Genomic DNA, 24429 nt, shown 5'->3' on the forward strand with positions numbered 1-24429 from the left:
AAATCTTCAGAAGGAACATTCCGGAAAGAGGAGACACCAAGTGCCAGGCCCTGAGAAGGGAACAGTATTAGTCGGCTTCCCATTGCAATGATAAAATAACCTAGAAGGAAGGTAAAGTTACTCGTGGTTTTAATCCACAGCTGTCTGGCTCTGTTGCCTTGTGCCTGTGGCCAGACAGAACACCCTGATGGGGCGCATATGGTAGAGAAAAGCGGCTCACTTCATAGGGGCCAGGAAACAGAAAGAGTGGAGAGGCCAGGGTTCCCACGGTCCCTTCAAGGGTTGCCTCCCAGTGACGTCACTTCCTCCCACTAAGCCCCGCCCCTGAAGGTTGTTGCATTGACTCCCAGTAGTATCACAGGCTGGGAACAAGCCTTTAGCACCTAGCCCTTGGGAGACATTTCAGATCCAAACTGTAGCATCCGGTAAGGAAAGAAGAGGCTAGAGCGGGTTGGATAGAACAAAATGGCGGAGTGAAGGAGAAGGGATTCATGAGGCAAGCAGAGGCCGGTGGGTTCCCTGGGGCCTCAAAGGCGGACAAAGGAGTCGTGGGGCATAAGGTGGGAGCCATCAGCTCTGAGCTTTGAACAAACTACTCTGGCTATGGGGAAGAGAACTAACTTGGCCAGAGAAGGAAAAGAAAATGGCCGGGATGAGATGGTTGCTTGGAGTCGGCTGCAAGACTGAACGCAAGGATGTCTTCTGAGGAGAGCACCGCTAGGACCCAGAACAAAGGCACCAAGCCTGGTGGCTATAAATGCTCTCTTCAGTCCTAAGTAGTGTATGTACACACGCATGGATATGCACATGCACACACATGCCCACACACGCACACAAACCCTTCCCTTCATATACAAACAGGGGAGGGTACTGCCGAAGACTCCTGACGCCCATTCCGGGTTGAAATCCATCTCATGTGCATACTAGCCATAAAGCTCGGCACAAAGTCCCTTAACCTCTCTACACGAGGGGTTCCTCGCCTGCAGCATGGGATGGCGACCGAAGTACCGTTATAAAAGTTCAATACTGTATGTGAAACAGAGAAGGGCACCTGCCGTTCGACTTCCTGTAGCCCTTAGAACCATCAGCCAGGGGCTTAATTTAACACAAGGCAACTTAGTTGGGCGTGGTGGTGCTCGCCTTTAACCCCAGCACTGGGGAGGGAGAAACAGGTGGATCTCTATGGGTTGGAGGGCAGCCTGGTCTACATAATGACTAAAACAGTCTATAAAGTTCCAGGACAGCAAGGGCGATGTAGAGAGAGCCTATCTTAAATAAATAAATAAATAAATAGTAAACAAATAAATAAAAACAACAAAGTTTATTATTTTACATTTCTGAAAACCAGCAGTAAAGGCAATTCCAAACTCAGCTCAGGCCTAACTCCTCTTGGAGGTCTCACCCAATAGACAATTTGATATTTGCCTTCCTTGTCTCTTGGTTCTTCCTGCATCCCTTCTGTTCTGTTCCCACCATGCATCTCTCTCTCTCTCTCTCTCTCTCTCTCTCTCTCTCTCTCTCTCTCTCTCTCTCTTTCTCTCTTTTGTTTGCTCTATTCCTCCTTACAGGAACCCTTAGTGATCTTAGTTTGAGCCTACCTGGATAATATAAAATCCTCTGAAAATCCTAACTTAAGCAAAATGCACCTGTCTCTCGGTGTATAAGAATTCACAGATTATGGGCATTAGGATGAAAATGTCTTTGGGGGCCATATGATAAGCAATAAATAGAGGTTAATTGCTATTATTACTATTGTTATCACTGTTGTGATTTACACAGCATCCCTGCAGCAGCCTCCCGTTGCACCTTCCAAAGTACCTTGACTGTAAAAGGAGATGGAGAAAGACTCTGAATTCCCTGGAGTCCCGAGGCTGGGCTCCAAGCTCGAGATAGAGCTAACGGCCGTGAGGGCTGAATGGACGGAGTTCAGGCCACCCATTAGGCCTGGTAAGGAAGCAGGTACGGAGGCAGATGTGCTGGGACCTGCTCCCAGGCCTTCTTCAGGGACCAAGATCAAGGCATGGCCACAGGCTACGGCCTCTTGATGCTGCTATATTGTGTGGACTCCTCAAGGCTCGAGCTGGGAAGGCGGGTGACGTGGGAGCCAGTGTTGTTGTAAATGGGCTCCTGACCCAAGGCCACCAGAGACAGAGCTGCGTATGAAATCTCTTCCCTGGGAAAGGGAGCCTAGGATACAGAGGATCACAAGGTCAGAAAGGCTTGGGTTTGGGGGAGCAGTGACCACCCAATGAGACAAGTTCTCAGAAGAGGTAGGTCAGGGCCCCAGTTTCCTTCCATTCCGTCAGGAACCCCAGATAACCTTCAGTCACTACACAAGAGAGTCCCACCTCTGCCCCCGGGACATCCACTTCCTACAGAATCCTGAGTCACTTGGCCAGTGTGGCTCTTCCCTGTCTAGCGTTAGGACCACATTAGACAGGCCCAAGGCTACAGGGTTGAGAGGTGGGTGTGGAAACCCTTCTGAAACCTGTTAGATCTGCTCAGACCCCACCCTCACATGGGCACAGAGTGCACTTTCTAAGGGGGTGGGGCAGTGGCGGCCTCACATCTCCGTGGCCCCGTGAAAGACATACCATGGTGACATATTCCACTTCCTCTTGGTGGGCCTTGCCAGAGGAGGTCATGGAGGAACCGTTTTTCTGAGAGGAGGGTCTGTGCTGCTGAAGGGACAGGTTTGCATAACAGAGGTCACCCTCCAGAGACTGCGATACCTGGGGTTGGGGACACAGGATGTGCACATTTGCAGAATCAGCCTGCTGAAACAGGTTCTACTTTTGAAGAGGGACATGGGCCTCTCTGCTTTCCTGTACCCACCCCCTCCTAGCTCCTTATGCTCCCCATCCCCCCCATTATCTACCCAGGCCTCCTTCATTCTGGCTGTTTCTAGGTCCCTCATGCCCCCCCCCCCAGCCTGTAGGGACCAGGAGTCTGTCAATACTTTTGTATGTGGCTTATCTGATGCATTTGGACATAGAGGCTTCCAGGAGGTGGAAAATAAGGAAAGAGGGAAAGAAGCTGCCGCTCCCTGATGTCTGGACTCTGGGATGCTTACCTGCTCTGGGTGTGGTCCAGCAGCTAAAAGGAAGAAAAAAATCTGAAATTAGAAAACCTATCCTTCAGACTTGCAAGGTTCTTTTTTTTCTTTTTTCCAAGACAGGGTTTCTCTGTAACTTTGGAGCCTGTCCTGGAACTAGCTCTTGTAGACCAGACTGGACTCGAACTGCCCGTCTCTGCCTCCCGAGTACTGGGATTAAAGGCCTGCGCCACCACTGCCCAGCTGTGACTTGCAAGGTTCTTGAGCACAAAGGAAAAACAGTGGGGTGGGGCAGGGAGAGCAGAGCAGGTTGGGGCAGGGTGGGGCACAAGCAAGGTCTAGTTCAGAAACAGGAGGTCTGGTTTCAAATTCTGACCCTTTAGGAGGCACACTCTGTGATGCTGTTCATCTTAAAGATGAGATGACCATTAGAAAAAGAGACCTTAACGAACCTGTCCCCAGCTTCACAGAACTGTGCAAAGGACCAATGAAGTGGCCTTGCCAACTCTCCTAGAGCTGAGATTCTCCCTGCAGGATCCTGGGTTTCATTCATAACTTCGCTTGTTATCAGCATCATTCCGGCACCTTCAAGGTCACTTCAAGGTCACGCCTGTCCTTGCTAGCAACTGGACCGTGGGTCCTTCCTCCCGGGGCACCTGTCCCTCCCACCACCTTCATCTAATACTGAATTTTAGTTCATCTTCAGCCGGGCTCTGAGCCACGGGGTGCCTGGGCCTCTTACAGATGCTTGGCTGTACCTGACAGCTGAGCCTTTTGCCCCCAGCTTGATGCCTGAGCTGAGTCAGCATGGCGTGGACACAGCTTTTGGGGGGAAGTGGGGAAAAGAGAGACTGCTGGATTTTATAAATGTTTTTCTACCCGTGACGTTTCTCCCTGTCTACATCCCACCCCTTGCTCTGGAGACAAAAAGAAAAACAAAGGATTACCCACAGTTTTGGGGATCAAATGACCTGATGTCTAGGAATAGAGAAAATACTCAAACTTGGGTCTCAGTCAGCCTATATGGGAGCAGAAGAGATGAATAAGAACCAGGGTCTTGGGGCCGGCAAGATGACTAGGTTGCCACTGAACCTGGCAATCTGAGTTGAATTCTGAGATCCCATAGAGTAGAGGGAGAAAACCAACCCCCAAAGTTGTCCTCTGATTGCCACACATGTGCTATGGTATACATATGTGAGTGTATAAATGTACACACACACACATACATACATAGACAATTTAAAATTATTATTATTTTATTATTTAAAAGAACCTAGTCTAGCTAGGCATGATGGTGCACGCCTTTAATTTCAGCACCCATGAGGCAGAGGCTGGTGGATCTCTGTGAGTTTAAGGCTAGCCTGGTCTACATAATAAGCTCCAGGACAGCCTGTGCTACATAGTAAGACCCTGTCTTTTTGCTTGCTTGTTTGTTTGTTTGTTTTTTGAAGCAGGGTCTCACTGTGCAGTCCTGGCACTCATTCTGTCTTGAAACGATCAGAAGAACCTAGTCTGTCTTCTGAGAGTGTAAGTCTCCTAGGCTCAGGGTGGGGACGGAGTGGGGGAGATGTGAGATAGGGAAGGCATGGGGGTGGGCGGTGGGAACATCTCAGGTCTCTGGGCATTCTGAGAAACTTTCTACAACTTCTTGAAAATGTGGAAGTGAAGCCAGACAGGAAAGGGCTTGGTTGAGGCCAGACCTTCTGATCTGAAAGACCTTGTGATTCGGGGGGGGGGGGGGCTCTTCCTGAAAAGCAGGGGCACCTAGAATGAGTAGGTGAGCTGAGAAGGGGCTGATGGGCAGGGGATAAGCAGAAGCTGGGATCACATTGATCCTGATGCCTGGAAACACATCCTCATGCATGTATGGGTAGAGCACACATACACGGATATTGTGTGTGTGTGGTGTGTGTGTGTGTCTTTCTTCTCCCATGTGAGCTTGGCACCTCCTTCACAACCACATCTCCCTAGAGTAGACTGCCCTCCTAAAGTCACTGCAACTTCTGCCACCTTGACCCAAACTAGGAAACAGGGAAGAAGGCAGGTCAGAAAGGAGGAAGTGTGTGCAGAACAGGCAGCTGACCCCAAATCTTCCCAGGGAAGTTCAAGCTCCAGATCACCTCCAGCCTCTTGGACTGCTAGCTGGTGGTGGCCTTTCTGGCACAGCCTCTCCCAGACTGCTTGGATCGTCCCTCAGGCCAGCTCTCAGAGGGCGAGGCCAGCCATCAGCACGCACCACCCAACCAGCCCCAGCCTCAGGGCCAGACACCTCACCTTTCTTCTGTCTCCTCATCATCCTCCAAGCAAAGAGCGAGGTCACCAGCAGGAGAAGCAACAGCACCGCAGAGACGACCGGGAGGAGCACACTGAGACTCAGAACATCACCGCCTCCGCGGTCACCGCTGTCACCGCTGTCACCGACAGGACTAGAAGGAGCAGGCAGGAGACATATGTGCCCAGGCCTGTGCCTCTCGTCCCCTGAACTGAATCCCAACCACCTGGTGGCAGAGGCAGGACCAACGCCTTATGGCCTGCAGAACTCTGGTTTCCAGTCTGGGGATTCTCATTCTGGATTTCCTTCAAAGCCTGTGTCTAGAAGCCCCACCAGAACTGTCCAACCAGAGGCTTGAGTCAGGCGTCCCAGATCCTAGGCAGGCTCTCATTGGTTCATTGGTTTGTTTTTTAAAGACAGAATCTTGGGTAGCCCAGGTTAACCTCAAACTCAATATGGAAATGAGGACAACCTTAAACTCCTGATCTTCCTGCCTCTGCTTCCCAAGTGCTGGGATTACAGGTGCACACCAGCACTCCTTACAGAGAGAGAAATTTGAACTCATATAGGGAGAAGCCATGTGACAGGGCCAGGAACTGAAGTAACACAGTTATAAGTCAAGTACATCCACATTGCTGCCAACTAAGGCTGGAGAGGTGCTAAGTGACTAAGAGTTCTTGCTGTTCTAGTAGAGAACCTAGTTTTCATCCCCAGTACCTGCGCATGGTAGCTCAAAACCATCCAGTTCCAGGGGACCGGAAGCCCTCTTGCGGGCTCCAAACCCGGGATACCCATGGGTATACAGACATGCATGTAGGCAAGTACTCATGCACATAAAATAAAAATAAATTTTTTCTAAAAACATATAAATAGGGGGCTGGAGAGATGGCTCAGAGGTTAAGAGCATTGCCTGCTCTTCCAAAGGTCCTGAGTTCAATTCCCAGCAACCACATGGTGGCTCACGACCATCTGGCCTGCAGGCATACACACAGAATATTGTATACATAATAAATAAATAAATATTAAAAAACATATAAATAGAAAAATCATTGCTGCCAGCCACAGAGGCTAGAAGAAAGGCTTGGGACTGATTCTCCCTTTGGTACCTCTGGTTGGATTTAAAGATGGGTCTCTAAGTAAGGTCATGGGGACGGGCTTTAATCTAATACCTTATAAGAAAAAGCGGGCTGGGGAGATGGCTTAGTCAACGAAGTAGTTGATTTACAAGTATGAAGTCCTGAGTTTAACCCCTAGAACCCACATTAAGAAGTCAGACATGGTGATATGCTCCTGCGATTTTGGTGCTGGGAAGTGGAGACAGGAGAAACCCCCACCCCCACCCCAAGCTTCCTAGTCAGCCAGGCTAGACCACTTGGTGAGTGCCAGCTAATGAGAGACTCTGACTCAAAAATTAAAATTAAAAAGACAGCGCCTGAAGAACGACACTGCAGGTTGTGTGGACCACACACGTGCACACGCGCACAAGCACACACGGTGGAGGGGACAATTGTCAGTTACTGCTAATTAAAAGCCATTTGGAAGCCATAGGAGTTGCTCTGTGATGGAGCTCTTGCCTAGCTGGTGCTGAGGCCCCGAGTTCAGTCCTCAACACTGCAAAACAGAAACAAGCAAAAGTCTCAAAACAGAGGGCAAAGCGGGGAGAGGAGTGAAGGGGTTCCTGATGGGAGAAAGACTGGGGATCTTCCTTGAGGCTTTATGGGAAGGACTGAAATCCAAGGGGCCCTTGGATGATACAAAAGCACAGTCAAGAGGCCGGACAGATGGCTCAGTGGTTAGGACCTGGGTTTGATTCCCAGCACCCACATGGTGGTTCATCACCATCTCTAACTGCAGTTCCTGGGGATCCAACTCCCTCTTCTGGCCTCTGAGGACACCAGGCACACACAGCGGTACACAGACAAAAATGCAGACAAAACCCTCCTATACATAAGGTACATTAATTGATTAATTAAAAATAAATAAATGCAAAGTTATGAGAACAAAGAGAGCAAAAACTAGAAACAAGAGGAGGCCTCTCTGATTCAAGAAAGTTCTTTGATTGCAGGGTCTGGGCAGGTTGCTAAAGAATAAACCATATTAAACGATATTTTAAAAAAAAAAGGAATCAAGATTCCCAGAGGAAGCCATCCAGTCTGTTTCCACTTCTGCCAAATGGATAAATTCCTACTTATCCATCCCTTTCATGGAGTGATCGCAGGCTGGGCCAAAGGTAACTTTAGGCAGGGCTGAGGATATAGTTCAGCGGGAAGAGGTCTTGACTAGCATGCATGAGGCTCTGAACTGAACCGCAGGCTTAAGTAGGATGTGGGGGCCCACACCTGTACTAACACTCAGCATAGAGGCAGAGGGACCAGAAGTTCAAGGTCAACCTCAGCTCCAGGGTGTATTCAAGAACAGTCTGGGTGGAAGGAGACCCTGTGGAGGGGTGGGGGGTAGAAAATAAAAGGGAAGGAAGGGGAAAGAAATCCCTTTATAAGCTGCCTCATGGTCTAGAGACAGTGAGGACCTACCAGCATCACCAATATCACGGTTCTTATTTTAACATTAATTCAATTATTATTTGTGTGTGTGTGTGTGTGTGTGTGTGTGTGTGTGTGTGTGTGTGTGTGCATGTCCTCAGAGGCCAAAGAGGGTATTGAATTCCCTGGGACTAGAGTCACAGGTGGTTGTGACCGGCATGTGAATTCTGGGAAATCGAACCCAGGTCCTCTTCACTAAGCCATCTCTCCACCCCGCTTAACACCCATTTGAATAGCTCTAGGGAATCAAATCCTCCACAAGTTCTCCATGACCTCCTAGAAGTTGGACCAAAAGCCATCCCTGTGCATCTCTCTCTCTCTCTCTCTCTCCCCACACACACACACACACACACACACACACACACACACACACACACACCAGCTAGCCATGCTGCTTTTGCAGACTTCCTATGAATATCTCTCTCCCACCGAGCACTACTTCCATGTCCCTAGAACCCAACACAGGCCCACCAGCAAGAAATTAGCTCCAGTTAAAGTAGAATAAATGAACGAACAATGGACCAACAAACCTATAAACTACCCTCTGTTCCAGGATGAGGGCTCACTGGGAGCTGAAGGCAAGTTGGGAGGGCCAGCATCCTTAACTATACAGATGGAGTCCGGGACTTCAGAAACTCCACCATTAGAGGACTTGGGGCTAAGTGGACCGCAGAGAAAAGCATCATCCAAACTGGCTTACCTGCCATCAGAGTAGTAGCTGGTCATCATTGGGAACATGGTGGTGTTCGTAGCAACGGTCTCTGTGAACATGGTGGTGGTGGAGGTGGTGGGGAGCGTGGTCAATGCTGTAGTGGGTGCTTGGCATAAGACAGATTACAACGCTATTCCAATCACCCATCACAGTCTGCTCTTGCTCTGAGCCTGGAAGGGAGTGTGGGCCATCCCAACCAGAGGACTCTGGAGCAGGGCTGTGGCAAGCAACTATAGCTGAACTGCTACTATCCTCTTGACCTCTAAGAGAGCCCAGAGCTCCTGAGGCAGGTAGGACTGGGCACAAGTCCAGGGGGAACGGTGGAACCCTGGAGGGAGCCAGGGAGAGCCTCAGAACAGGAGCAGCTAAAACCCAGATGAATGCCCCAATTGCTATGACAGTGCCTCAGCCAACCCTTCCCCCCAGCTTTATCAGACAAGGACAAAAACAGACAGGGAACTTGAAAAGTGGCTAACATAACCTAGTTTCAAAACTTCTAAGGTCATGGCCATACTGTGGGGGTGGGGAAACAACTAATGTTGGGGCTGGAGAGATGGCTCAGCAGTTAAAAGCACACGATGTTCTTGCAGAAGACCCAGGTTCAGTTTCCAGCACCCACATGATGGCTCATCACCATCTGTAACTCCAGTTCTAAGGTATCTGATGCCCTCCTCTGGCTTCCACGGACACCTGACACACATGTGGTGCACATGCATGCAGACAAAACACCTGTCTATATACATAAAAGAAGTAAAAATCCTTTGATAATAAAACGAAAATCCTAACAGTCAGAAAGACACTTGGGACAAGTTAAGTTTCAACAATGGGGATACCCTTTTCCAAGAGTATTGTCGGGGTTCAGCAAGATAATGCAAGCTTTGTGCCATACTGAACCTCAGGGAGTCCTGGAGATGGTAGCCCTGCCTTCATCTGCCATCTGCACCTTACAAATGCCCTATGACCTGGTGCTAGCAGCCTGTCTGAGGGTGGAGAGCAGAGCTCAAGAGAGAAACCTCTCCAAGCCGATGCACGAAGACCTCAGAGCTGACCCCCCACCACCATGAGTTTCCGCATGCCGGAAGCACTCACAAAGAATACCATTAGGCTAAAGGCACAAAAGGGCTCCTCGGGAGACTGCAGACATCAGAAAAGCAACTGTGTGCAAAGGCCTTTCTAGACCTTGGAAAATTGGATCACCACACTCCAACTAGCCTGGTATAGTTTCCCTCAGGATGGATAGAGTGGGGGTGAGCACAGCACCAGGTGATGGCACCCTGAGCTCCTTGGAGAGCCGGTACCTCCCCATGGGACTCAAGGAAAGCATTGGCAGGAACTGGAACTCTAGGAACTACAGAAAGAGATATCTTTGGCCTATGAGCCAGAGCTGGGGACAACCTCCCTGTCCTCTCTTAGCCATAGACTAAAGATGGAGCTGTGCAGAGACGAGGAAGGGAAGTGCCTGGAAGCCTGGGAGTCAGGAGGTATTTAGAAGAAGCCCTCTCCCAACCCCAAGCAGTCTATCAAGGGTGTGGGGAACTTCAGGACTCGACCTCCTGCACAGTGCAACAGCTCATGAGTGACAGCTAATTCCTCTAGGTGAGACCCGAGGGACAAAAAAGGGCACCTGAAGAGATGTACACACACTCTTACCTGGGCCAATGTTCACATTAACTTTAAATTTTTGATCATATCCAGTTCTCTCAATTGCACACCAGTAAACGCCGACATCACTTTTCCTCAGCTCCTCCATGGTCACTGTGACGATGAAGTCTGTCCAATCATCCCTGATGGACACACGGTCCTTCTTCACCAACTGCTCCATATCCGTTTTAACCAGAATCTTACATGTATACCAATCAGCTCCTTGGCACCAGTACTTCTTGTAATCCTTCCAGGAGGAGTCATAACGGCACCGCACAGTCAAGGAGCCCTGCTCATGACCATTTACCATGCTTGGACCTGTGATTGCATCCTGAGCAGTGGAGCAGCCTGGAAAATACAAACCCGTGGACCACTGATCTCCCACTCCAAGGGCATACAGTGCCAGTTCCAAAAGCATGATTAACTGAATAGTGGTCAGAGAACACCCCTTCTCCAAGACAGGCTGCCTGCTGTCCCTTAACATCCTGCCGAGTCAAGAGGAGCCAGAAAAAATCTTGAACAATTACAGCTCAAAAGAAAAAAAAATGGGCAAGCATGGTGGAGCAAGACTTTAATTCCACCATTCAGTTAGCAGAGACAAGCAGATAGATGTCCCTAAATTCAAAGCCAGCTTGGCCTACAAAGCAAGTTCCAGGAGAGCCAGGACTACATAGAGACCCTAGTATGGGCAAAACCCTGGGTTCATCCTGAACATCTGAACATCGGCCCTCCCTGCACCATATAAGATATATGTGTGTGTACACATATATGTATATATATAAACATGTATATAAACAACATATAATATATAAACAACATCCAGGTGGTACTGCCAAGTGTGGCGCTGCTAGGTGTCGTGCTGCCAGGTGTGGTGCTGCCAGGTGTGGTATTGCCAGGTACAATGTTGCCAGGTGTGCTGTTGCCAGGTGCGCTGTGGCCAGATGTGGTACTGCCAGGTGTAGTGTTTCCAGATATGGTGTTGCCAGATGTGGTGCTGCCAAGTGTGGTGCTGCCAGGTGTGACACTGCCAGGTGTGGTACTGCCAGGTGTGGTGTTTCCGGGTATGGTGTTGCCAGGTGTGGTGCTGCCAGGTGTGGTGCTGCCAGGTGTGGTATTGCCAGGTACAATGTTGCCAGGTGTGCTGTTGCCAGGTGCGCTGTGGCCAGATGTAGTACTGCCAGGTGTAGTGTTTCCAGATATGGTGTTGCCAGATGTGGTGCTGCCAAGTGTGGTGCTGCCAGGTGTGACACTGCCAGGTGTGGTACTGCCAGGTGTGGTGTTTCCGGGTATGGTGTTGCCAGGTGAGGCACTGCTAGGTGTGGTGCTACCAGGTGTGGTGCTGCCAGGTGTGGTGCTACCAGATATGATGCTGCCAGGTGTAGTGTTGCCAGGTGTGGTGCTGTCAGATGTGGCACTGCCAGGTGTGGCACCGACAGGTTTGGTGTTACCTAGTGTGGTGCTATGCACACAGAGGCTGAAGCAGGAGGATCATGAATTTAAAGCTAGCCTGGGCTACATAATGGGATTGAGTAAAAAACCACTTATTCTACCTCACTTCTTTATACCCAACATGAATGCATATGCGTGTGCACGTATGGTGTGTAGGTGAAGGTACATGTATGTGCACTATGGTGTATAGGTGGGGGCACGTGTATGTGCACTATGTTGTATAGGTGGGGGCACGTGTATGTGCACTATGGTGTATAGGTGGGGGCACGTGTATGTGCACTATGGTGTGTAGGTGGGGGCACGTGTATGTGCACTATGGTGTATAGGTGAAGGCACATGTATGTGCACTATGGTGTATAGGTGGGGGCACATGTATGTGCACTATGGTGTATAGGTGGGGGCACGTGTATGTGCACTATGGTGTATAGGTGAAGGCACATGTATGTGCACTATGGTGTATAGGTGGGGGCACGTGTATGTGCACTATGGTGTGTAGGTGGGGGCACATGTATGTGCACTATGGTGTATAGGTGTGGGCACGTGTATGTGCACTATGGTGTATAGGTGGGGGCACATGTATGTGCACTATGGTGTATAGGTGGGGGCACGTGTATGTGCACTATGGTGTGTAGGTGGGGGCACATGTATGTGCACTATGGTGTATAGGTGGGGGCACGTGTATGTGCACTATGGTGTATAGGTGGGGGCACGTGTATGTGCACTATGGTGTATAGGTGGGGGCACGTGTATGTGCACTATGGTGTATAGGTGAAGGCACATGTATGTGCACTATGGTGTGTAGGTGGGGGCACGTGTATGTGCACTATGGTGTATAGGTGGGGGCACGTGTATGTGCACTATGGTGTGTAGGTGGGGGCACGTGTATGTGCACTATGGTGTGTAGGTGGGGGCACGTGTATGTGCACTATGGTGTATAGGTGGGGGCACGTGTATGTGCACTATGGTGTATAGGTGGGGGCACGTGTATGTGCACTATGGTGTGTAGGTGGGGGCACATGTATGTGCACTATGGTGTATAGGTGGGGGCACGTGTATGTGCACTATGGTGTATAGGTGGGGGCACGTGTATGTGCACTATGGTGTGTAGGTGGGGGCACATGTATGTGCACTATGGTGTATAGGTGGGGGCACGTGTATGTGCACTATGGTGTATAGGTGGGGGCACGTGTATGTGCACTATGGTGTATAGGTGGGGGCACATGTATGTGCACTATGGTGTATAGGTGTGGGCACATGTATGTGCACTATGGTGTATAGGTGGGGGCACGTGTATGTGCACTATGGTGTATAGGTGGGGGCACGTGTATGTGCACTATGGTGTATAGGTGGGGGCACGTGTATGTGCACTATGGTGTATAGGTGGGGGCACATGTATGTGCACTATGGTGTATAGGTGGGGGCACGTGTATGTGCACTATGGTGTATAGGTGGGGGCACGTGTATGTGCACTATGGTGTATAGGTGGGGGCACGTGTATGTGCACTATGGTGTATAGGTGGGGGCACGTGTATGTGCACTATGGTGTATAGGTGGGGGCATATGTATGTTTAATGCACGAGCCTGAGTTAATGTGCACACAGCAGAGGAAAGCATGAGTGTCTTGTTTTATCATTCTCTGCCTTATTCTTTTTTAATTGATTTTTATTTTATATGTATGAATGTTTTGCCTGCCTTTATGTCTGTTTACCGCATGAATGCCTGGTACCTTCAGAGGCCAGGAGAGGGTGTCAGGTCCAATGGAACTGGAGTTAGAGATGGTGTGTGTCATTGCGTGGCTGCTGGGAAATGAGCCCTCTGCAAGAACAAGTACTCGTAACAGCTCTAACCCCTCTGCCTTATTCTTAGAGACAGCCTCTCACTTGTGAGTTCCAGATGGATTTTTCCATCTGCTCCTTTGACCTGTGTCCACCCCATGCTGATTCCACACTGTCCTTCCTGCCTTGCAGTGTCACAAGTGAGAGGGGTTTCTTCTGAAGATACATGTTGTGTTCCCACCTTAGCAAGATGGCTCAGTGGGTAAAGGCTCTTGCCACCAAGCCTGATGACCTGGGTTTATCCCTAGGCCCCACATGGTAGAAGGAAGAACAGACTCCAGAAAGTTGTCCTCTGACCTCCACATCCACAACCACTCACACAAATGCCCCCAACACACATGCACACATACACACAACACTCCACACACTACCACCATACACACATAAACACAAATAAATGTAAAAAACAACAAAGACCCATGCTCCAGGCATGGTAGTACATGCCTGTAATCTTAGCACTTCTAGAAGCCAGTGTGAACTATGCAGCAAGTTCAAAGCCAGCCTGAACTACGTAGGGAATCCTTATCTCATAAGAAACAAGAACACGGGGACTGAGTATATAACTTGGTTGTTAGAGTGCTTGCTTGGCATATGTGAGGTCCTGGGTTCAATCCTCCCAGCCTGGAGGAAGGTGTTGGACTGTTTGTCGGACTATTGCACATTTAAAGCAGGGATCTGTCTTGTTCTGCTTTTAAAACTGATACATAGTTCACACACAGTGACACACCCAGCCCGGTGGTTCTTAGGATATCCACAGCTTTATGACCATCTCTGCTGTCTAACTCCAGAACTTCTTCTCTTTTTACAATAATTTATTTAATTGTATTTTATGTGCATTGGTGACATAGGATGTCAGGTCCCCTGGAACTGGACCTGGATCCTCTCTAAGAGCAGTCAGTGATCTTAACCCCTGAGCCATCTCCCCAGCCTGAGAACTTCCTTTTCTTCTGCCGGCACGAAGAGCTGTCTCACACCCTGACAGCTGCCTCGCCGAGTGCCTGCCTCGCAGCCCTCTTGCCGCTAACCCTCATCCCCTTCCTGGCCCCATGGACTCACCTATCTGCACATTTCATATGAAACACATCACACAGTGTACGGTGGTAGCTGGCTTCTTCCTGCCGCATTGCGCGTTTGAGTTCCATCCATACCGTAGCCTCTGTCACTAATACTTCAGTCTGGTTTTAACAGAATAATGTTCTATGGTGTGGGTGTGCCGTGTTCATTGAAGCATCAATCAAAATGGGTCAGACGTTTAGATCATTCTTACCTTTTAGGGATTATTAATATTATCATAATGTCCTTTTTTTTTGGTTTTTTGAGACAGGGTTTCTCTGTAGCTTTGGTTCCTGTCCTGGAACTAGCTCTTGTAGACCAGGCTGGCCTTGAATTCACAGAGATCCGCCTGCCTCTGCCTCCTGAGTGCTGGGGTTAAAGGCGTGCGCCACCACCGCCCGGCCTCATGTCCATTTGTATTCTTAGCTTTTACATTGGTGTGTATTTGCAGCTCATTTTGGTCATGTGACTATACCATAGCTAACATTCTGAAGAGCCATCAAATTGCTTTCCAGAGCCATTGCACACGTCCATCAACTATATATACACCCTCTGCAGTCATTTGTAAGAATCTTGGGAGCTGGAGAGATGACTTGGAGACTAAGAGCATGCATTGCTCTTGCAAAGAACCCAAGTTCAGTTCTGAGCACCCACACCAGACAGCTCACAATGGCCTATAACTCCAGCTCCAGGGGATCCAACACCCTCTTCGTGCCTCCTCTGGCATCTGCACACATGTGGGCTCTCTCTCTCTTTCTCTCTCTCTCTCTCTCTCTCTCTCTCTCTCTCTCTCTCTCTCTCACACACACACACACACACACACACTGCACACACCTCACAGTAAATAAAATCTTTAAAGGAAAGATAATCATCTTAGTTGTTCAGGCAGACAGTTGGGAAGAGCAATGTTGAAAACAACTACTCTAATGGACACATTCATTCCTGCAGCTCCTGCTTGCTATTTGCCTAAGTCGCACCCACTATGGCTTTAGGGACAAAGGTCTCTGCCCTCTGGGAGCTTCCATTCTACTAAGATGTGGGAGGAAGGCACGGACGATGGGGGGGGGGGACCGACTCGGTTTGTTTGCGTGTGCTTTCCTTTTGAGGCAGAGTCTCGCATATTCAAGTCTTGGACTCTGTAGGTGAGGATGATGTAGAGCTCCATCCCCTTTGTCTGTGCCTCCTGAGTGGAGTGGGCCAGACCCCAGAGGAATGGCAGTTTTAATTAATTTATTTAATTTCCGCAGTGAAGACCATGGTGAGAAATGAAGACAGGGAGGAAGTGAGGAGCCTGGGACCTAGGGAAGGGCACTCAGAGCAAACAGGACAGAAAACTCTGAGACCAAGCAAACCTAGTATATTCAAAGCCATGTGAGGAAGGGAGCTGAACCAGGCAAGGCCGCAAGGGAGAAAAGGGGGGAACCGGGGATGCTATGTAGAAAGGAATCAGGTGGTGAGTACCTAGTAAGCCATCTGCAAGGATTTAGGATTTTAATTCAAAGTCAGGGAGGAGGTCACTGGAAACGGATGCCCCCAGGTTTGGCCTGAGTACTAAGAAAGTATGGAATTGCCAAACACTAAGACAGGAAAGCTCAGGGAAGACAGAGATCTGGGAAGATTTGATCAAGCTGTTTAAAATCTTTCTTTCTTCCTTTCTTTTCTTCTTTCTCTTTAAGTCGGGGTCTTACTATGCCTGGATTTCTTTCTTTTTTATGTGCATATGTGTGTGAGTATGGGTTTATGGGTATGTGCATATGACTGTAAGTTCCCACAGAATCCAAAAAGGGCATCAGATCCCCTGGAGCTGGAGTTACAGGCAGTTGTGAGAAACCCAATACGGGTGCTAGGCCTCGAACCTGGCTCCTCTGAAAAAGAAACAAGCCTTCTTAACTGCTGGGCCATCTCTCCAGCCCCCACATTTGAAATGTCAATATCTAAATACAAAAGCTGAGGATGCGCTAGCTGTAAGGTTCTAGAGTCCTGGGAAATGCCTGCAGTAGGGGTATAAAATTGAAAGCCTTTTGCTGACACTATTTCAAACCAAGAGGAGCATCCCAATGGCACAGTGGAAACCACCAGACGGTAAAACAAGAAAACCCCCTCTGTGGTTTGCGTGCACTAGAGCAGTGGTTCTCAACCTTTCTAAGACTGCGGACCCTTTAACACAGTTCCTCATGGTGTGGTAACTCCCAACCATAAAATTATCTTTGTTGCTACTTCATAACTGTAATGTTGCTACTCTTATGAATCATAATGTGAATACTTTTGGAGATAGAGGTTGGTCAGCAGGGTCGCAACCCACAGGTTGAGCAACTGTAAATCTATTTATACTGCAGCATTAGCCAAACAACCAAGCCATGGACCAAAGTCCATTGACAGGTGAATGGATAAATATATACACGATTATGTCGGCAAGAAAATTCATTTAACTGGAGATCAGCATGTTAAAAAGAATAAGCCAGATCAAAAAGACACATAACACATGTTTCCCCTCATATGCAAAAATCTAGACTTTTTTTTAAACTAAATAGACATGAAAGTGGAAGGGGCTGTTTAGAAAGGGGGAGGGAATCAGCAGAAATGGAAGAGAAGACAAGAGAAAACTGTGGTCCAAGTACCTGATATACATACATGAAAAAAAATGACACGATGAACCCATTATTTTGTGTGATTTATTACAAGATGGACTCTCATGGTACACCCCTAACTAGCCTGGAGTTGGTATGTAAACCAGGCTGGCCTCAAACTCACAGAGATCTGTCTGCCTCTGCCTCCCGAGTGCTGGGATTAAAGGCGTGCACCACCACACCCAGAACTGTGTCACTGTGTTCAACAGAAAATTCTCTTTGTTTGAAATCAAAACTGTATCCATCCACTTAGAGCTTCATCAAACCAAGAGTGATGGCGCAGCCTATAACCCCAACATAAGAAAACCCCCTTCTGCACCCTAATTCTGTTTGCTACTGTTATTAATCATAATGAAATTTTTTTTGGAGACAGAGGCTGAGGCAGGAGGATCACTAGTTAGAGGGCCAGCCTTGGCTACATAGGGACTGGCCCCCATTACAGAACACAAGAAATACACCACAGAGTTGCTACCAGCCCTCCCTTGGCCTTGTCTCCTGCCTCCTCTTCACCTTTTTCAGGCCCTCCACCATTTCTGCTGTTTTCTTCTGTCCCAGCCACCGTCAACCACCCCTCCATCTGTTTTGTATATCGGATCCCTTCTTTCCTTCCCTCAGGCCCCTACTCCCACACTCACTTCTTCCCCACAGCCTTCCCTTGAAGGAGCATGGTCACAAGATGACAGCCCAGCCCCCTCGTGGGTTCTCCTGAGCAACCAGGGCTCTGCGTCTTTCCAAGACCAGGGGGGCCCATCCGGGTGTCTGCCTTAAATATGGTCAACCCCGCGGTGGTCTGGAACTGTGCCCGGGACTGGGTTTAAGCGCTCAGTGTTTCTGCCACGAAGGCCCCCACAACAACCGCGCTGTATGTGAATGCTGGGCTCCCTGGATCCCGAGAGAAGCGCTTCCTGAGTTGCTGACGTATTCACAGGAATCTGCGAGCTCACCTGAGATCCAGGAGAGGACGAGGACCAGCAGCGCCAGGTGCATCTTCTCACACCCCTCTGCCTTCCTTGGTGGAGCCTGTCTGCGAGCACAGGCTACATGCTCCGCTCCTGCGTCTCCTGGGTACTCCGATTTCCCTCACTCTCCCAGGCACTTCCTCCTTCAGCCACTTCCCACTGGTGAATAAAACCAAAAGAGGAACGAGGTAGAGCGAGTGAAATGTAATGCAAGATGTCGGTTTTGAGAAACACCACCCTGCCCAGAGCCAGAGCGACGTCTCTGAGAAGAGAACCGGGGGCCTTCTGCTCTGTATCTACAGATCCCGCGATTCGAGCCCAGAAGACCAGAGACTGAAGGGTATCAGCAGAGAGATTCTAGAACGTTCACTGGAATGGAGAACCCAGCTTCATCAGGGGTGTTGGGGCACAGCTGTAGGTCCAGAACTCAAGGGACAGAAATGGGGGAAAGGGGAGCTGAAAGTTTGATAAGAACCCGAGCTACATAGTAAATTGAAGGCTGGCCGGGGCTATGTAACAGCACGTGTCTAAAAAAAGGGAAGAGGGTATTGTTCAGTAGCAGAGCTCCTGCCTAGCGTAAGCAAGGCCCTGAGTTTGGTCCGCAGCACCCGAACCCCTACAAAATTGCAAAGAGAAGGCCTCAGGTAATTCGGATGTATAAACAGGAATCTACCAACCCAGAGTCATGGAGGGGGGCGGGGTTCTGCTTTGAGAACACGCTGGCCGATCTGCTCCAGCCTACTGGTTAACCCAATTCCCCAGAAGTTTAGTGAACACCCTGTGGCTACCCCACCCCCAAAGAAAGCAGTTTGCTGGTCATAACTCCTAAGCCTCGCTCCCACACCCTCTTCCAAGTATCCATTCGTCCAAATGCGAAGGGAACAAAGGCCAGCCTTGAGGTCTCTCACACACACCCCTTTCCAGAAAGCCCTTAGAGAGGAGTCTCTTTTGGTAGGTGTCACACACACCCTGTGACACCTTGGCTTCACAGTGTCCTCGAGCCCTGGTCAGGCTAGCCAGGCTATAGGAGGCTTGTAGGAGGGTTGTTTACACTGAAAACTCTAGCCGCTGATAAGCCACAGCCTTTCCAGGATGTGGCCAGAGATAGCCACTTACTTTACATGTTCCTAGACCATAAAGCAAAGTCAACATGGGCTCAGTGGCCATTGTTGATGGAACAGTTCTCTGCCCAGGGCACTGCTCGGGTATGCTGAGGGAAATGTCCTCTGCAAAGCATAGGGGGCGACATACCCACAAGCAGGCACACATACACGTGTAATTAAAAATAAAATAAAAACTTTAAAATAGCACATTTACTTACTAAAGTAACACACTCATTTTAGGAAATAGAGGAAGAATTTAATTGCCCCTAATCTCGTCACCAGGAGAGATCATTGTTAGTATTGAGGTTTATATCTCACTCACCTAATGTCTTCCTACAGAAATGCATGGTCTGTCCCAGAACTCAGACCAGCAAACTGATGTCTGTTGACAGAAGCTTCTGTCCCATCCAGTTCTGCAGATGTTCAGTCAAAGAAACACACAGAGACCTACATTAATTATAAATTAGTTGGCCTATTAGCTCAGGCTCCTTATTAACTCTTATATCTTAAATTAGCCCATAATTCTTGTCTGTTTAGCCTCATGGCTTGGTATCTTTTATCAGTGAGGCATTCTTATCTTGCTTCCTCTGTGTCTGGGTGACGATTGCAGACTGAGCCTTTCCTCTTCCCAGAATTCTCCTGTTTCTGGTCACCCCACTGTTAGAAGGAGGCCACTTGTTTGTCCTGGCTGCCCAGAACCGAAATAATCACACAGAAACTGTATTAATTAGATCACTGCTTGGCCCAATAACTCTAGCTTCTTATTGTCTAACTCTTACATATTAATTTAATCCATCTCCATTAATCTGTGCATCGCCACATGGCAGTGGCTTACCGGCTAAAGTTCCATCCAGCGCCTGTCTCTGGTGGTACTACATGGCTTCTCCCTCACTCTGCTTCCTCTCTCCCAGCATTCAGCTTAGTTTTCCCCGTCTACCTAAGTTCTGCCCTGCTATAGGTCCAAAGCAGCTTCTTTATTCATTAATGGTAGTCACAGCATACAGAGCGGACTCCCACATCACCCCACCTATATTTCCTGCCTGGCTGCTGGCCAATCAGCATTCTATTAAACCAATGCAACTGACAAATCTTTAGAGGGTGCAAGATCATTGTCCCACAGCAGATGCAAAGCTCACACCACCTAACATGCTATTGTCTGTCTTGAGAAAAATCGACCTATGAAAGAAGCAGCACCAGAAAGGGAAACGCTGATGTCTGGCTTCAGCATTCTAAGGCACTGTGCGCTGTCTTGCATGATGGAGAGGATTCCTGGCCCCGAGATGCTCTGTGGAGGACACAAGGATTGGTCATAGCCACACCTCTATCCTGCCATGATGGCCTCTTATCCTCTGGAACCACAAGCCCCAATAAACCCTATAAGTCACTTTTTCTCACAGCCATAGAAAAGTTACTAATACACACAGCAAGCGGTTTTTCCCACGGAACCACCTCCGTGGCCCATCTTCTTCATCCCCACATTTCTACTGCGCATGGTCTACAGTTTGTTTCCTTAGTACCTATTTGTTGAGTCATTTGTTCTAACGAACATTTCCTGAAGCCCCTTTATCGCGCACACCTTGGTACACTTCTGCAAGGAGAGCCAAAAGAATTTGCATGGGTAACTTTGATACTGTCAATTGCTCTCCAGAAGTCTGGTTGTTCCCACTATGGAAGTCCACTCACTAAACCCAAGCCGGTGTCAAGCGTTCTCAAGCTACTGGACATGAAGACATCTGCCAGACTCCTCTAGCACTGCACAAACAGTATATTAGCTAGCTCTTCATTATTGTGACCAAACTGCCTGAACAACTTAAGGGAAGAAGGGATTATGTGGCTAATGGCTCGGGAGAATTGAGGTCATGGCCACTTGGTCCCACGTTCTTGGGCAGAACCTCGAGGGATGGGAACGTGAAACAGAGGAACTCTGATCACTACATGGCCACCCAGGAAGCAGAATCTGAGGAATACCAGAATCCACCTGGATTTCTCCACGTTCCCTTCCATTCCATCTGGGTTCTAACCCAGGGGGTGTGCCGCCTACATTTGGAGTAGGTCTTCCAAGCTCAGTTCATCCTCTCTGGAAATTCCCTCACGGGCACAGCCAGACATGCATGTCCTTTAGGAGTGCCGGGTGCTTCAGTTCAGTCAAGTTGACAATAAGGATTAAACCTCGTTCAGGAGTTTGTTCTAAGAAACTGGCTTACATGATTTTAGAGTCTGGTTAGTTCAAAGTCCAAAATGGTGGAAGCCTTCAAAGCCTGGACATTCTCGGGTGAGAGCTGAGGCTGCAGGTGTTTGTGTGTTTGTTTCTGTTTGTTTGTTTGACAGGGTCACATTGCAGCCCTACTTGGACTCTGATTCGCTGTATGGCTCCAGTCTGGCCTCTGACTTGCAATCCTCCTGTGCCAGTCTTTCAGGGCTGGCATTAGAGGGATGCACCATCCCACCTAGTCCAATAGGCTACAGCCTCAAAGTAAAACTTCCTTTTCCCCAAGGAAGCCAGCTTTGCTTTTATAGTCTTCTAATTACAAAGCTGAAGACCACCCGAAGTATCAGACTTCAAGTCAGCCACATCCAAGTGTGAGTCGCGTAAGATTCCTCCCCATGACAAAGAAAAGGGAAAGGCAAGCACTCTGCCACTGAGCCACAGCCCCAACCCCAGACAAAGTGATCTTGTTGGCACCTGAACTTCTTGTCTGCTTAAGGAACTCGATTAAAGACACTTCAGGAGCAAAGAGGGCTGGCCACCCATCACCCAGTTTCTCACTATTCCCACTGAGTGGTTTGTGCACAGGAGAGCAACACTCAGTGGTGGTCAAGGGCTCGGGCAGGCCTCCGCAGCACTGGAGTTTACTGTGGGGCTCCAGCATCAGCAAAAAAGCTTCGCATCGCCCGCAAAAAAAGTGCTGCTCATTTTGTCACTGATGACTCTTAGTGTCACACGTCTGGAGAGAACGGTCACCGGTCAAATAGGCTTTGTCACACATATGCCACAGAAACCCGCAGTTCCCCATTTTGTCTTGACACTCAGGAAGGTAAAACTAAATGTAAGGCTAGAATGCACTGCTGGCTATCTGACCTGGGCTTGCCCCCTCTCCGCTTCCTCTCTGTCCTGTGCCCTTTCTCAGACACGACCCTTTAAGCACCTTTGGCACGGGTGGGTCTGCTGTAAACTACCTCACAACGGTGGAGACACAAAGGTAGACATTAATAAAATGACCTAGAAAAGCAACCCAGCCAGGCGTGGTGATGCACACCTGCCACTCCAGAGCACAGAGGTGGAGACAGCAGGATCAGGAACCATGAGCCACCCGAGATACAAGTGAAACTTTCTCAAGACCAAAGAGAAGGAAGAAGAGGGGGAGGAAGTGCAGACGGTTGACAAAGAGGTTTGGGTCCAGCCAGGACTCATTAACTTGTTTTTATTACTTAATGGTAGTATGTGATTGTGAGTATGATGTGTGTGTGTGTGTGCGTGTGTGTATGTGTGTGTGTGTGTGATGTGTGTGTGCATGTGTGTGTGCGTGTGTATGTGTGTGCGCATGATATGTCTGTGTGTTGAGGCACACATGTGGCTACCAGAGCACAGAGTCAGCTCTCTTTCCACCTGTTCATGACTTCCAAGGATCATCTTGGTTTCTCAGAGTTGCAAGCACTTTACCCCCTGAGCCATCTTGCTGGTCCAACTTCAGCAACTAAAGAAAATTTAAAAATTAATTTTTCTAGAAGAAAGAAATCATGCTAAGAACTTTGGACAATAAGGGCCAGAGAGATGACTCAGCTGACAAAGGTGTCTACCACCAAGCCTGACACCCTGAGTTCAACCCCAGGGAACAGCATGGTGGAAGGAGAGAAGGAATTCACTTGGAGGAAGAAGGGAAGCGATACCTGTCAATTATTCTGTGCCCTCCACACATACGTGCCATAGCGTGTGCAGGCATGTGCGCACACACATACACACACACACACACAAATAAATAAATAATAAAGTGTAATAACCTTACACAGGTCTAAGGAGGTTGTGGCTTTAAGGGAAAGTAGTCAATGAGGCTTGTCATGAACCACTCAGAGGGCTCTATGATTGCCCAGATTTAAAAAAAAAATCTTGACAACCAAAAGGACCAGCACATGTCTGTCACTCCAGCACTCAGGATGTGAATCCCAGAGAACTCCTAAAAGCCCAAGGCCAGCCTGGTCTATATAATGAGTTCTAGGACACAGCTATATAAGGAGACACTTAAACACACACACACACACACACACAATCTCCCAGCACAACTGTAAATATATTCTTTCTAGAGGGTTTATTTCTTTTAGTTTGTGTGTATGAGTATTCTGTCTGCAGGTTTATATGTACAGCACATGCATGGCTGGTGCCCATGGAGATCAGGTCCTCTGGAACTAGAGTTATGGGTGGTTATGCACTGCCACAAGGGCTCTGGGAACCCAAACTGGATCCTCTGCAAGAGTAGCAAGTGCTCTTAATAACTGAGCCACGTCTCCAGCCCCATCAGTAGGTTCTTGATGGTAAAAAAGACCAACTGAGAGCAGGCCCTGTCCTACAGTCCACAAGGGTCAAAGTATCACAGTGAAAGAAGCAAGACCCACAGGCTTCCTCACACTGTAAAGGAAAAGGGGGCCCGAGATGAAAGGATTGTGTCTGCTGTGTCCTCTAGGAAGTGAACCAGGGCATGCAGGCTCCTCTAGACGATTCTCTCTAGGAAGTACATCGTGGAGCCTGGGGAAGTTCAATGCGAGATGCAAATTAACTAAGCCACTGTTCACAAGCAATTAAACGGTGCTCTTCAGTCCAGGAGGAAACGAAAGCCCAGCTGAGTTTCATTTGGGAGGTAGAGGATGAAGAGCCCTCGTCAGGAAAGGTCCAAAGTCAACATCACACAGGCAATGCCATGTTCAACACCCTCTGAGACTGATTCCATCCCATGCCAGTCAGAGCCCCTAAGTGACTGGGGTGCACGAACCTGAGGCGCAGACAGCATCTCTGTCTTTATGAATGCAGATGAAGGTTGCCTCTCTTAAGACCTCCAGCGACTGTCTTCAGAAAGTGGCTATTGTCGACCTGGAAACCAAGGCCTTTGTCTTCGCATCCCTGCCTTTGAGTTGGGTGGGCACAGTCTCGTACCTTCTGGGTACTTCTCTCATATGCTTCATGGTTCCCTTTG

The 24429-nt window shown here is 48.8% G+C and overlaps 2 protein-coding genes across 6 annotated transcripts in view; one reads left to right on the plus strand and one right to left on the minus strand.

Annotated features, from left to right (window-relative positions):
* Rab37 (RAB37, member RAS oncogene family) overlaps window positions 1–24429 on the plus strand; it is a 65971-nt gene that overhangs the window by 24569 nt on the left and 16973 nt on the right. The window lies entirely within an intron of this gene.
* On the minus strand, window positions 1303–24305 carry Cd300lf (CD300 molecule like family member f). Of its 4 annotated transcripts, XM_075990033.1 has the most exons (8): window positions 24229–24305; window positions 18129–18302; window positions 10230–10568; window positions 8568–8685; window positions 5330–5481; window positions 3074–3096; window positions 2595–2732; window positions 1303–2187 (listed from the first exon to the last, which is right to left on the minus strand). In XM_075990033.1, the coding sequence occupies exons 2-8, from the start codon at window positions 18169–18171 to the stop codon at window positions 2032–2034; spliced, it is 969 nt and encodes a 322-aa protein (XP_075846148.1). In that variant the 5' UTR covers window positions 18172–18302; window positions 24229–24305; the 3' UTR covers window positions 1303–2031. The 4 variants fall into 4 exon arrangements, with proteins under 4 accessions (XP_075846148.1, XP_075846150.1, XP_075846151.1 ...); XM_075990035.1 differs by lacking the exon at window positions 24229–24305 and having other exon boundaries at window positions 8568–8673; window positions 18129–18674; XM_075990036.1 differs by lacking the exon at window positions 24229–24305 and having other exon boundaries at window positions 8568–8628; window positions 18129–18671.

This window comes from Microtus pennsylvanicus, chromosome 11 (genome assembly GCF_037038515.1).
Source record: "Microtus pennsylvanicus isolate mMicPen1 chromosome 11, mMicPen1.hap1, whole genome shotgun sequence".
Taxonomy (NCBI): domain Eukaryota; kingdom Metazoa; phylum Chordata; class Mammalia; order Rodentia; family Cricetidae; genus Microtus; species Microtus pennsylvanicus.